This window comes from Cibotium barometz, chromosome 54, assembly GCF_041138505.1.
Source record: "Cibotium barometz isolate CiBa-2024 chromosome 54, ASM4113850v1, whole genome shotgun sequence".
Classification (NCBI taxonomy): domain Eukaryota; kingdom Viridiplantae; phylum Streptophyta; class Polypodiopsida; order Cyatheales; family Cibotiaceae; genus Cibotium; species Cibotium barometz.
In genome coordinates this window covers 17,202,277-17,216,072 of record NC_141099.1, presented here as the reverse complement: position 1 = coordinate 17,216,072, position 13,796 = coordinate 17,202,277, and the positions used below count along the sequence as shown (strand labels likewise).

At 51.1% G+C, this 13,796-nt stretch overlaps 2 protein-coding genes across 4 annotated transcripts in view; one reads left to right on the top strand and one right to left on the bottom strand.

The window, feature by feature from the left end:
- Positions 1-13,796, bottom strand: part of LOC147607903 (Pseudouridine synthase family protein) — a 108,682-nt gene that overhangs the window by 20,735 nt on the left and 74,151 nt on the right. The gene's annotated exons all lie outside the window — the stretch shown is intronic.
- Positions 2,380-4,006, top strand: LOC147607904 (uncharacterized). The gene is made up of 2 exons (XM_086789957.1): positions 2,380-3,117; positions 3,214-4,006. Exons 1-2 carry the CDS (start codon positions 2,425-2,427, stop codon positions 3,670-3,672), a joined length of 1,152 nt encoding a protein of 383 aa, XP_086646083.1. The 5' UTR covers positions 2,380-2,424; the 3' UTR covers positions 3,673-4,006.

Here is a 13,796-nt window from a genome sequence, read left to right as displayed (position 1 = left end):
ACCCTGGCTATGTATGCATACATGAGGTTTCTCTCTCTGAGCGGGAGGCAGTCGCCATGGGACACAGCCACTCGCGCCTGGTCCGAGACTCTTGCAGCACACCAGGTGGGCAGATTCGTAGCCGCTCGGATGGGGACTACTCTCCATCCAAGCCGCTTGCGAAGGCCCGCCGTATGGCTGAGACAGCCTCCACCTCAGCAGGTCATCCATGAGGATCATCTCATGGAATGAACAGGGCCTGGGCGGCGCACACTATGTACGTTATCGTGGTTGCTTGAGGCAAGAGCTTCAGAGATGCTTGGTTGGGGGCAGTATTGATATTCTGATGATGCAAGAGCACCATTTGAAATAGAGAAGGATTCGGAGATATGGTTCGGTGATGCCTAGTAGATGGGACACATTTTGGTCTGTATGTTTTGGCCCCTTGGGTGGGCAGGGAGGAGTATGTATGGTCATTGCGGATGTATGGCGACAGGCCATTGTGGATCGCGGGGTCATTGTGCCTGGTAGAGCACAGTATGTTATTCTGACGATGCACGATGAGCACTTTGGTGTGCTCAATGTCTATGCGCCCAACCATGCTAGTGCCAGAGTAGAGTTCTGGACCCTTGTTACAGATGCATTGCCCGAGGCCGCCAGGCTTAGTTCCGTACGTCGTACGGACAGATTCGTACGTATGAATCGTAACGTACGGTACCGTACGTATCCGTACGATTAGGTACGAAAATCGCCTGTTTCTGCCCGTTGGAAGTGGCCGTTTCTGTCCGTTGGAAGTAGCCGTTTTCTGCCCGTTTTTCTAGCCGTTTTCTGCCCGTTTTTTTTGGTTGTTTGCCTTCATCTCTCTTGAGTCCTTCTATAAAAGCCTCAAGGCCCAAGCCTCTCCTCCATCTACTCCAAGCAAGCCTCAAGCACCAAGCCCTACTCCAAGCCTCTCCACCACCCTCCTCCACCCTCCTCCAAGCTCCTTCCATCCCACTTGAGCCTCTACTCCAAGTTCTCTTCCTCCAAGCTCTTCCCATACTTCATCTTCTCTACGCTCTCTCCTCTACTCCACGCTTCAGCCCTTCTCTTATCCATCATGCCTCGGGAGAAGCATGAGGCTTTTGATTTGCATTGCCTCAATGTGGAGAAGGACACCAAGAAGTCCAACTCCCATCATTGGACATGCTGATATTGCGGCAAGTCATACACTAGTGGAACAACAAGGCTTCTCCAACACCTTTCGAAGATTGGGGGACAAGTTGCCCCATGCAAGGAGATTCCGCAAAGCATTGCCGATGACATTTCGTGGAAGATGAGCCGCGGCTCAAATTCAAGTAGAGGAGCATCATCAACACGGGCACCAGCACCACCATCGGCACATGATGAAGCGGCCACCGGCTCTTTCATTGGTGTATCCTCCACTGCCACTTCCACGGATGCACGGTCCGCCTCCGCACCGGGCAAAAGGCAAAGGGTGGTGGAGCGTGAAGGGGTGCAACCCTCTCTCCACCAAGTCACGGGTAGTGTGAGAGGTTCGGTTGCATTCCTTGAGGAGCGGCAACGCCTTGCGGAGATAGAGATTGCTCGCACCATTATTGAATGCAATCTTGCCTTCAATGTACTCCAAAAGGAGCAATGGAAGAAGATGGTGACGGCGATTGCAAATGTGGGCCCATGTGAGGGGTGGACGGGGGTCTCTTACACGGCTATGAGCACAAGGAAGATTGATGAAGAGAAGGAGAGAATTGATCGAGCCCTTGACCCGATTCGAGCTGCATGGACGAAGTATGGATGTTCTATTCTCACAGATGGATGGAGTGATCAAAGGAAGCGTGGCATTATCAACATCCTTGTGTCTTGCCCGCTTGGCACATACTTCTTGCGTGCGGTTGACACCGGGAGAAGGGGGAGAAAGACAACCGGGAGTTTCATCTACCGCCATATTAGGCAAGCGATCATAGAGGTAATCATTATTTTACTTAAGTGTGGCTGATTTTGTCATTTGTGCAAAGCCCTCAACTCATATGATTTATCTACCATGTAGGTTGGGGCTCAAAACGTGGTGCAAGTCATCACCGACAATGCATCAAATTGTCGACGCATGGGCCGCTTGCTTGAGGAGGAATTCCCCACCATTGTGTGGACTCCATGTGCGAGTCATTGCATTGACTTACTCATGGAGGATGTGGCGAAGCTCGGCTGGGTGAAGAGGATTGTGCAACAAGCTACATCTATTGTCAACTTCTTCATGCTAAAGGTGAAGGTGCTTGCTATGTTTCGTGAGCATAGCAAGCTTGACTTGAAGAAGCCATCGGCCACCCGCTTTGCCTACATGTGGCTGGTTTTGGAGCGTCTATACGATGTGAGGCCCGCCCTTCGCCAGACAGTTGTTTCCACCATGTGGAACGATGGGATGAGCACGTCACTGAAGAGGCCAAAGCCATGCAACGCTTTTGCCTAGAGGAGAGATTTTGGGCTAGAGTCCGAGCAATTGTCATTGCTATGACTCCATTCTATAGGCTCTTGCGGATGACAGATTGCGAGGGGTCCACCATGGGCCTTCTTGTCCACTTCTTTAGAGCTGCCCTTGTGGAGTTGGAGGCTTGCACAGACATTACATCTGAGGAGCGAGCACAAATCATGGAGATTGCACAGAAGAGATGGAGGTGGATGCACAAACCAATCCACGGGTTTGCAGCATTGGTACATCCAGCCTACAAGTCTCCAGTAGTTTGCACCGATAGGGAGCTTCGACAAGATCGTGATGCATATATGCTTCGAGCTGTGCCAGTTGATAAGCACAATGCCTTTCTAGAGGAGTTGGGCTGCTATGTTGATCAGAGAGGTCAAACCTCCTTTTCGTCTCCCACTTGCTGGAGGAGGGAGTCACTTGTGAAGCCCTTTTTTTGGTGGGACAATTTTGGGTATGGACTAGAGCATCTCCAACCCATAGCCTTAAGGGTCCTAGCCCAGGATTGTTCTTCGGGTGCATGTGAGAGGAACTGGAGTTCCTATTCTCTCATACACACGAGGATACGCAATCGACTGAGCACACGACAGTTGGAGCGGTTGGTCTACTGCCGCACTAACTTGCGCATGATGCAGGGCATTCTTAGTATGGGTAGTCCCAAGCAAGTAAGTGACAAGTCTAGACTCTAACTTGTCATGACTCATAACTTTTAAGTTTTGTGTACACTGTACAGACTCTAACTTTTGTGCCTTAATGTGTAGGTCAATGTTGACACTTTCACCTTGACGAGTGAAAACTTTGCAAGTGTCAATCAACAACCTGATGAGGAGGAGGAGGCAATCTTCATGGAGCTCTATAGTGAGCTTGTGGCAGCAGATACTCGCAGCACCAGGAGTCAGCATGGACGGGGCCGAGCAGTTGGAGTTCATAGGCCTCCGCCTTCGACATCGGCAAAGGGTGGCCTCCTCACATATGTGAGGCGGGGATCCTCGAGCTCCAATCCCCGCCTTCATGATGATATTCCATTGCCCCCTCATGATGATACCCCACTGCCTAGAGAGCCCTTGTTTGATGATGATGGCAACCTACTTAGCGAGAATGATCCCCAGAGTGTCTCGTCCACCTTCGAAGAGTCCTCTTCAGAGAACTCTCTTGATGGACACTCTAGTAGTGATCATGTTGATGATCATGCAGATGTTGGTGATGATGTAGACTTTTGATATGTTATAGCTCTCTAGGCATTGGGCATCTATCTCCTTCTAGCCCATCGATGATGTATTGTAGTATGTAGTATCATGTATGTACGCATGTTGGCGGTTGCCCATGCCATGAGTTTTTGGCCTATCCTTTTGTAGCAATTTTGTACTCTAATGGCATGATGACATTATGTTCATGGTTCTACTATTTTGTAACTTCTTGTCTACAATTTTTAAGTTTAGGAAGTATTTTTTTAAAAAACGTACTAATATCGTACCGTACCTCAAAAAATTTTAAGGTACCAATTAGTACCGTATTTTATCGTACCGTACCGTATCGTACCTTTCGTACTAACTAACCATGGAGGCCGCACATTGGTGTGTCGGGGGAGACTTCAACATGCTTGAGGACCCAGCCGATAGGGTGGGAGGAAGTCATGTTACAGTGCACGGCACAGAGCTTGCAGCTTGGGAGCGATTTTGTATGACACTGCGGATCACTGATGCATGGCGGCATGAGGCTTTCATCCGCTCTCAGCACAGTCTTAGTTTTTCTCGGTCGGATCATTGGCAAGGAGGGACTAATCTATCATGGATTGATCGCTTCTATGTGGGCGACAGGTTCAAGGAGCGTGGTGGCTCCGTTGGCATTCTCGCTGGCACCTCTTTTTCAGACCATGCGCCAGTTATTTTGACACTTGAGGAGAGGACACTGGAGACCAGCTTGCAGTTGAGGATCCCAGAGAGGATACTTACAGATCCCAGTCTCTCTGAGGACATTGAGAGGATATGGCATGATAGCCAGAGCTTCGACCTGGATGCAGCAGGCCAGTGTGCCCAGGGACTCACCGAGCTCAGCTCTTTTTTGCACGCTACAACCTTGACACGGCTGGGAGAGACGCGAGAGCGGGAGCGTCGCTTGAGACGTAGGAGCAGCTGCCTACATGTGAATGGGTGGCGTCCCAGCTGAGCCAGGCACGCCAGGAGGTTAGAGAGGCAGAGGAGCAGAGACATGAGTTCTACTATCATCGCCAGGCCTCTCAATGGACGCAGCTTGGTGATAGAGTGACTGGGGAGTTTTTTGAGATCACCGAACCCCACCATGCTCGAGCACGAGTACGCCAGCTCAGGAGGCAGGACGGATCGTTAGCCACTGAACCCGGGGAGATTAGAGCCATTGCCACTGAGTTCTATAGAGATCTGCTTTCAGCGGAGCCAGCCACCACGGAGGCACGTGATGCTTGCAGACAGACTGTGTGGGCCCATGTGCAGAGGAGGGTCACAGATCGTATGCGCACAGTTTTGGGTGAGCCCCTTTCAGAGGATGAGCTTGTTGAGGCTTTGAGGGTCCTTCCGCGTCATAGTTGCCCTGGGGAGGACGGATTGACGCCTGCCTTTTTTATGCGCTATTGGGACCTTTTGGGGCCAGGCCTCCGCAGGGGCTTTCAGTATGTTTTGGACACTGGGGTGATGCCACAGAGCTTTTCAGAGGGCTTGATCTTTCTTATCCCCAAGGGGGAGGGAGTGTCAGATGATATTCGGCATTGAAGGCCTATTACGATCCTCAATACTGTCTACAAGGTCCTAGCAAAGACCTGGAGTTTGAGGATCCAGCCCTTCCTTGGGGAGTTGATTCATGCTACCCAGACAGGATTCGTCAAGGAGCGTAGTATCCTTGACAACATTTTCACCTTCTGGGAGGCGACGGCCCGAGCTAGATTTCTCGGTGAGGACTTGGTCGTGATGCTTCTCGATTTTGAGAAGGCATACGATAGAGTCGATTGGGGTTTCCTAGAGGGCACTATGCTTCGCCTGGGTTTTGAGCCAGACTGGATTCGAGGAGTGGCGGCTCTATATTCCACAGCTCGTAGCCAGGTGTTGATGGCAGGAGGACGGCGGGCGAGTTTTGAGTTGACCAGATCAGTCTGTCAGGGATGCCCTCTCGCCCCGTTCCTTTTTCTCTTCTTTGCAAAGGCTATGAGCATGTATCTGACAGCATAGGAGGTTGGTTTGAGAGGACTCCAGCTCCTAGTCCGGGGTGAGGACCTGCTCGATCCTGAGTTTGCTGACGACACGGGATTGTTTTTGCATGGCCAGGAGGCCAATCTACAAAGGGCAGAGCAGTCTCGCTACAGGTTTTTGGTGTGGCTTCGGGAGCATTGATCGATTGGCGCAAGACAGTGGCTTCGGGAGCATTGATCAATTGGCGCAAGACAGTGGCTTTTTGGATCAGTAGCGCTCCCGCTCCGGCATGGAGCCCAAACCCGGGTTTTAGATGGATTGTCAATCCAACCCTCTCTCTATCCGCGCTTCTTGTGACTCCAGGTAAAGCATGACTATGCTATTAGCCATGGACTTTGTTGTTAGCCATGGACGCGGATTGATGATATACATTTTTGTTGTGTTGTTTATGATTTAATCGTGGTCAGAACCTGCTAATTACGATTGTGGTGATGTTGCGATGAGAACAATGTGTCATCACTAAACTCGCTACACACATACCACGCTGTGGTGGCCAACACCTCCAGCTACAATGCTGCCATCATCATCGTCTTCCTCTGTGATGCAGCAAAGAGTTCAGGGTCTCTACACAAATGTGAAGTGATTGTGGTCTCAATTTTTCAAGCCATGAAATCCATCAACTTAGGGATGTTCAGTGGAGCAATAAAGGTGATTTCTGCACAAATTGAACCACATGAGGACATGTCAGTGGATGTTTCTTCACCACTGAAGGTCGTGCCAAAGGATGAGATTTCATCAGAGACAGCTTTGGAGGACAGAGTGTTTTCTTCATTGTATTGCAGGGTGTATTATCTGAAGTATATTCCAAAACGAGGTGTCCATAAGGACGACCAACATTGGTGCCCAGCAAGTAGGGAAATGTTGGTCTAAGCATACTAGTGCCCACAGGAATTAGTGGTTACAAAGTTGATGTAGCAATTCTAGGAAGTTATGGGTTTCCGTCTGATTCATTCATCAGCAAGCATATGTGGGGCATTTGGAAGCCAAGGCTGGTGGTCAATACACGGAATTTCACAAGCGGCAGCAGTTTCGATCGGAAGTGTTCTCTATAGGAGGCAATTTTGCCAGATCTTGGACATAAGGATACTCTACATTTGGAGCAGTCCATGGAGGAGGCTTCTTTAGAAGCAGAGGATGAGTGTGAAGGAGATCACTTCTGGGGGCCAAATTTATCTGATGAGGATTGGCAACGAGTTGAGAGGCCCCAGGTCATGATGTTCTCCCCTATGATCCGCAACAAACCATCAATCCCACACCAGATTATCCACGCAGAGTTTGCTGCAACCCTGATGGTAGGAGATGCACTCGTGCAGACAGTCACATACCTCCATCACATCAGTCACATGGATCTCGACAGGTACCCGAGGACTACACTAGAGTCATCGAGACAGCTAGCACTCGAGGGCCCCTCTGGAGTATGGTATGCCTTAGTTTGCACTTGGTTCTCACTATATGGGCTCCGCATGGACCACCTACCACCCCTTCAGTACAATTTGGCCTTCCCTTTTCTCCACCTCACTCATGAGGACACCAACTGGGTTATCTAGTTAGATCTTCTTGGCCTCTACACCCATTGCATAATGGATCACACCTTCGGAGCTCCCAACGAAGATACGCTTCTTTAGAGATCACTTCCTCATGCTCAGTGAGGATGGATTCATCCAGCAGCCTGGCTACCTGAGTGTTCACGTGTCCCATGCCATGCGGATTGCGATTGGCCACATACGGGATTCGCTAGAGCAACTGGCCTGCCTTCGGTCAGAGTTTTGGTTCCAGACATCTCCTCCCTTCCGAAGGTCATTCAGTTACCTAGGATAGGGGGGGGGATGGATCGATCAGAGAGAGGAGTTTTTAGGGCTCCCGAACCAGTGTTTTATATGCAGGCAGGTCGGCCACCTGGCCAAGGCTTGCCCTCGCAGGAGATCCCGACCTTCACCGCAGCAGCAGACCCCCGATGGCCCGCCCATAGATGTGGCTCGGCAGGCAGCCTCCGGGACACCTGCTCAGCCCACACTGACATCGGATTGGCAGCCTAGACAGGGGCGCCGTAGAGGGAGACAGCCATAGCAGCATGCCCAAAGCCCGACGCAGCAGCAGTCACAGCCTCAGCATCAATGGGTTCCAATGAGGAACAGCTTTCCTCCCCTCCAGGAGGAGACCCAGCGCAGACTGAGGATCAGGAGATGCCAGCACCCCCCCCTCGCCCCCACCCCCCCCTCCCGCCTCGCTTCCACCTTCGCCTCCTCCCGTTCCCGTTCCCGCTCCCACTTTTTCAGCGGCTCCTTCCCCACCCCCTACTCCCCCCCCTCCTCCCCCTCCGCTCGCCTCAGCTCCCCGAGAGGCACTGGCAGTACCCTGCCGCTCACCTACAGTCCGGTGCGCACTGAGCACCGACCTTGCTCGAGCACCGCAGAGGAGACCTACCATGCCGATTCGTGCTTCACGGATATCCTCTATCCGCAGTCGGCTGAGTAGCTCGACACTAGACAGCGCTTGGAGGCTTTCGACTACTCCTTCACACGCCTTTTTGGAGCGGAGGGCCCCCATGAGCCAGCACCCATCAGAGTTCATGTGGTGATACCTCCGGCCCAAGGGGAGGAGGCACTTGATTCAGCGGTGGCCTTCTCCTTCCCTCTTTGCAGCACTAGCGATCGGAAGTGGACTCTGGATCTCGCTCTTAGTATTTTCAAGACTCACGCAGTTGAGTTTTCTCACCATGTGAGCGATCTGGAGATGACAGACGTGATAGGCCGACTTTTAGAGTTGGCACATTTCTTTGATACCGAGAGTGCGGATGCCTCCGAGATTCGACATTTGGTGGTTCGCATAGTGGCAGACCTAGCACGCGACCCTGGCTATGTATGCATACACGAGGTTTCTCTCTCTCAGCGGGAGGCAGTCGCCATGGGACACAGCCACTGGCGCCTGGTCCGAGACTCTTGCAGCACACCGGGTGGGCAGATTCGTGGCCGTTCGGATGGGGACTACTCTCCATCCAAGCCGCTTGCGAAGGCCTTGTTGAGACAACCTCCACCTCAGCAGGTCATCCATGAGGATCATCTCATGGAATGTACAAGGCCTGGGCGGCGCACACTATGTGCGTTATCGTGGTTGTTTGAGGCAAGAGCTTCAGAGATGCCTGGTTGGGGGCAATATTGATATTCTGATGATACAGGAGCACCATTTGAGTGAGCAGGATTCGGAGATATGGTTCGGTGATGCCTGGTAGATGGGACACATTTTGGTCTGCAGGTTTTAGCCCCTTGGGTGGGCAAGGAGGAGTGTGTATGGTCATTGCGGATGTATGGCGGTAGGCCATTGTGGATCGCGCGGTCATTGTGCCTGATAGAGCACAGTATGTTATTCTGAGGATGCACGATGAGCACTTTGGTGTGCTCAATGTCTATGCGCCCAGCCATACTAGCCAGCTCCCAGTCCGCCGGGGTGAGGACCTGCTCGATTCTGAGTTTGGTGCTGACACGGGATTGTTTCTACATGGCCAGGAGGCCAATCTACAGAGGGCAGAGTAGTCGCTACAGGTTTTTGGTGTGGCTTCGGGAGCATTGATCGATTGGCGCAAGACAGTGGCTTCGGGAGCATTGATCAATTGGCGCAAGATAGTGGCTTTTTGGATCAGTGGCGCTCCCGCTCCGGCATGGAGCCCAGACCCGGGTTTTAGATGGATTCCTCCTGGCACAGCAGTGCGGTATCTGGGATGCCAGATTGGAATTGATTTGTCACCTCAGCAGCAGATCGCCCTACTTCTTCTGAGTATTCGGAAGAGCGTTTATATTGGAGTACAGCTCGTCTATCCTTGGCTGGGAGGGTGGTGGTGACAAATCAGGTGCTTTTAGCGACTATGTGGTACATCACGTCTTGCTGGATCTTCTCGAGCTCTTGCATCAGCCAAGTACAGAGACTGATTAGGAACTTTCTTTGGTCTAGGCGGGATGGTGAGCCGGCCTGGGCTAAGGTTGCTTGGGCAGTTATTACTCTTCCGCTGGCCCAGGGGGGCTTGGGCATTATAGATCCAGCTGATCAGAGTAGAGCCTTGTTGGGGAAGCTTATTGTTCGGGGGCTGCTTCCAGGCGCTGAGCCTTGGAAGGAGATTCTATTTCAGCGGCGGCTGAGGAGGAGAGGCCTCCGTAGAGGATGGGAGGATAGATTTTCCTTGAGCATCCTACGAGATTGGGAGCTGCTGAGACCCGGGCTTTCTCAGAGCTCCCAGTTGTGATGAGGAGCGGGCCAGACAGCCGCTCATCTGGAGCCCCCGGATTGGCAGGCCTTTTGCAGTCTCCCGGAGGAGATCCAGGCGGAGAGGCTGAATCATTTCAGAGGGGGGCTGATTATGAGGGATGACATTCAGGAGGCCCTCACTGAGGAGTGGTTCACGGCTTTCGAGCCAGCGGCCCCACGGTGGATGGGAGCCTTTACACAGTTGGAGATCCTGATTGCTGTCAGAGCTTGCACTGAGGATGGTAGATGCCTCTACTATGAGATACAGGATGAGGGCAGACTTCAGAGAGTGGAGGCGGAGTGCATCTTTTGGTTGCAAAGTGCATCTTTCAGAGGATACGGGTAGTGGCCGCCGCTTCTCGGAAGTGGCATATTGATCCAGACCCTACAAATGTGGACTCTGATTGGCGCATATGGGCATATGCTGCGCGCCCCTTGGCCCGGCTCTAGTGGGACCCTGGCGAGTACGAGTGGCATGATCCTTATGCGCCCCCTGAGGCCACAGAGATCTCCTTTTTCCAGTACACTGTTCGGTTGGGGAGGCATATTTTGACTGCGAGGAGGATGGTCTCTCCAGCTGCATCAAAGCATTGGCGGCTACAGGGACTCACAGGAGTTTCTGGAGGATTTCTGGACCAGGCTCTGGGCTAGCCAACAGGCACGCAAGATCTCGACTTTCCAGTGGCTGGTTGCCCACAGGGGCTCTATAGTTGGCACCTGGCTTGTCTACAGTGGCCTTCCGTCGGCCTGCGTCCGATGCGGCCACCCATTGGAGACACAGAGACATTGCCTATGGAACTCTCCACAAGCGCAGCAGATTTGGCCGAGGATGCTGTGCCTTTTGGCCCCCCTCTCTCCAGAGGGCATGTATACGTGGGGAGCCGCTGCTTGGTCGATTTCGTCAGGGCCTGCTCTGGGATACGAGACGGAGCAGGACAGCCAGGCCATCAGATTCATTAGGGGCCAACCTCGCTTTATTCCTTCACCGGATTTCTCGTCCGCCGGCTCGACACAAGAGAGGGATCTACGATGGGAGCTCCTCAGCAGCCTCACCATATGGTTCACCTGGAGAGCCCGTTGTTTCAAGGCCTTTGAGGGAGACTGGAGCCACCAGCAGAGACTGTTCGGGGGATCTGGCAAGAGTTGATTCACACCCTGTGAGGACAGTATGACCGCATCAGGGGCGACTCGGATCGAGCGATCTTGCGGCGCCAGGCCTTCCACACCACTTGGCGCAGCGGCCCCTTCTATACTCTACACGTGGGTACCCCCCGCTGGCACTACAGGCCACCTGTTTGGATTTTCTCCCCTCCTATTGTATGATATAGCCTCTCGGTTATTTGTACTGTTATTTGTACTTTTTTGCACCTAGGGAGAGTCTCCCTGGCTGCCTTGATTGGCTCTCTGCTCTGCCTTCTTATGAGCAGGAGAGGGTTTTTTGTAGCCCAGTGTGGGCGCTTTTTTTTAACTAATGAAAGGATCTTTTCTCGCAAAAAAAAAAAGAGATCCGCAAAAGGTTTCACTGTCTGTTTCGTGAGGGATTTGGTCCACTCTCCAAGATCATTGACTTTCTGGACCACTGTTGCCTAGGGCTCTTCTTGCTTGAACTTCGCAGACATAGGGACACTTTCTTGAGAGAGCTTCGGCCCTAGCCACCCTGACCCCTCCCTTGCCACCCAACCATCATCAGTTGCTTCCAAACCCAGGAGATGGAGGACACCCATACAGTGGATCCTATGAACCCACATTGAGTTGCTCTGGACCCACCTCACCCGACAGGAGTTACCTCCATCCAAGCCTCCGCATTGCAAATAACATGCTAGACGCTTCACGCCCCCGAACGTCAACCAGAATCCCCTCATCACGTCCAGATCCAGGACATGCTCCACCACAATCGAGCTACCTTTCCACGTGACGTAGCTATGGGAGACCTCTCGACCATACTCATTAGCCCCATGCTTGATATTTTGGAGAGTGGTATACCATCTATTGGCTCCTCCCATGTTCCATGTTCCTCGTATTCCAGGATGAGTTTCCATGGACAATTTTGTATCACCCTTAGAGTGTTAAAGGAAAAAGGTCATAAGGCAAATTCGGCATATATGCTACATGATGAGGAAAATACCGAAGAACTGGTCGATGAGGTTGATTAAAGGATTGATAGAAGTGTTAATATGGATGAGAAATGCAAAAAGTTAGGTGGAACTGTCCTGAACTATTTAATTGATAGGGATTTGTTAGAGATTATAGAGAATCTTATAGATAAAAAAGCAGTGTCGGGTAAATATTTGAGAAAGAAATCCATATATGTGAAGTGTAAATATGATCTCAACTTGATACCAATTAAGTTGAACCTACCAATGGTTGTTCTACCCGTACCTTGGCATATAGATACAAATGAGTTTAAGAAGGGTAAGACTTTAGTTACAGCATTGACTGAAGGTTACTTGACCGATTCCGTTGATGTGTATTATTGTTACCGTCTATTAAGTAGTAAGAACCCTCAGCTGTTCAAGCTTAGAATGACATACGGATCAGAGATATACCATGGACATTATTGTATCACTTTGGTCTCACAGGCCCATTATGAGATATTTTCCATTCCATTATGAGATATGCCATGAACATTATTGTATCACTTTGGTCTCATAGGCCCATTGGGTCTTTAGTAGACGATTAATATATCTTTCTTTCTTTCTTGGTGTGGACTCTTCCCCTTCTCTCTCTTGCATTCTCTTCACCAACCTCTCTATTCACCAACAATTAGTATCAGAGTCTCCTTGCATGCGTGCTCTCTACTTCCTCCTGCCTGGCTTCTCTACTCCCAATGTGCTCCAGGCTGCTGCCCTGTTGACACCAGATACCTACGCCGACTATGTCGATGCCTTCCCACCCAAGAGCCCGCTTTGCTCATTTGCCACGCCATCAGCCAATTCTCGCCACCAATGGCCGGCGGAGCTACTACGCAGTGAAATGGCCCCATCGCCTCCCTAGGTGGTTCCACCCCTAGGGCGGGCGGCACTAGTGCAGCGCCTACCACCAAACACCAATCGCCGTCCAATTCATCATCTCCGTTCTGCCGCCTATGGCTGTTCCACCACCTCAGCCACCTTCTCCCAGCAGCTCCAATTCATCATCTCCGTTCTGCCGCCTATGGCTGTTCCACCACCTCAGCCACCTTCTCCCAGCAGCTCCACTCTCCTAGGCAGCTCTAGGCACACTACTTCAAGCGGCACCACCACCTCCAGCAGCAGCAACATCAGATCTTTTGGGCCTCTGGAATACTCAAAGAATTCGGGACAAAGAGATTCTGCATCAGACACACAGAGAGTTTGGGATAAATATTAACATTCAGTTCATACATTTACCTGTAGTTATCTTTCAACTAACAGATTTTGACTTAAAAGGGATATTACATTCTGTTGCACCATTCTAGAGTTTTTAAACTCATTCAATAACTCAGCCTTCAAATACACACACTTAGCTACTAAGACAGGTTGTACCTTGGTGTCACACCATCTAGTTTGGTCTCTGCACACACATTACTCACAAAGCTCAACAGTTTGAGTTTCATGTTTAAAAGACCACATTTCAATGCGATTTCATAGTTTCACCACTTGTGGGATGTGACATGATTCTCAACATCCAGTGGTTTCAAGAATTTGCGCCCATTCCTGCTTGGCGACAGGACACCTTCACCATTGTCGATGGTTTACTTGAGCCCATCATAATTCATGGGGTTAGGAGCATTCCTTAAATCCCACTAATTTCACATGCCCACACCCAGCAAGCAATTAAAAAAAAAAAGGGAGCTGAGTGTGCATTGATTTATGTCCGCGCCCAACAGTCTATTGTTCAACCCTTAGAGAAAAGATTGGCGAGTCTCCTTC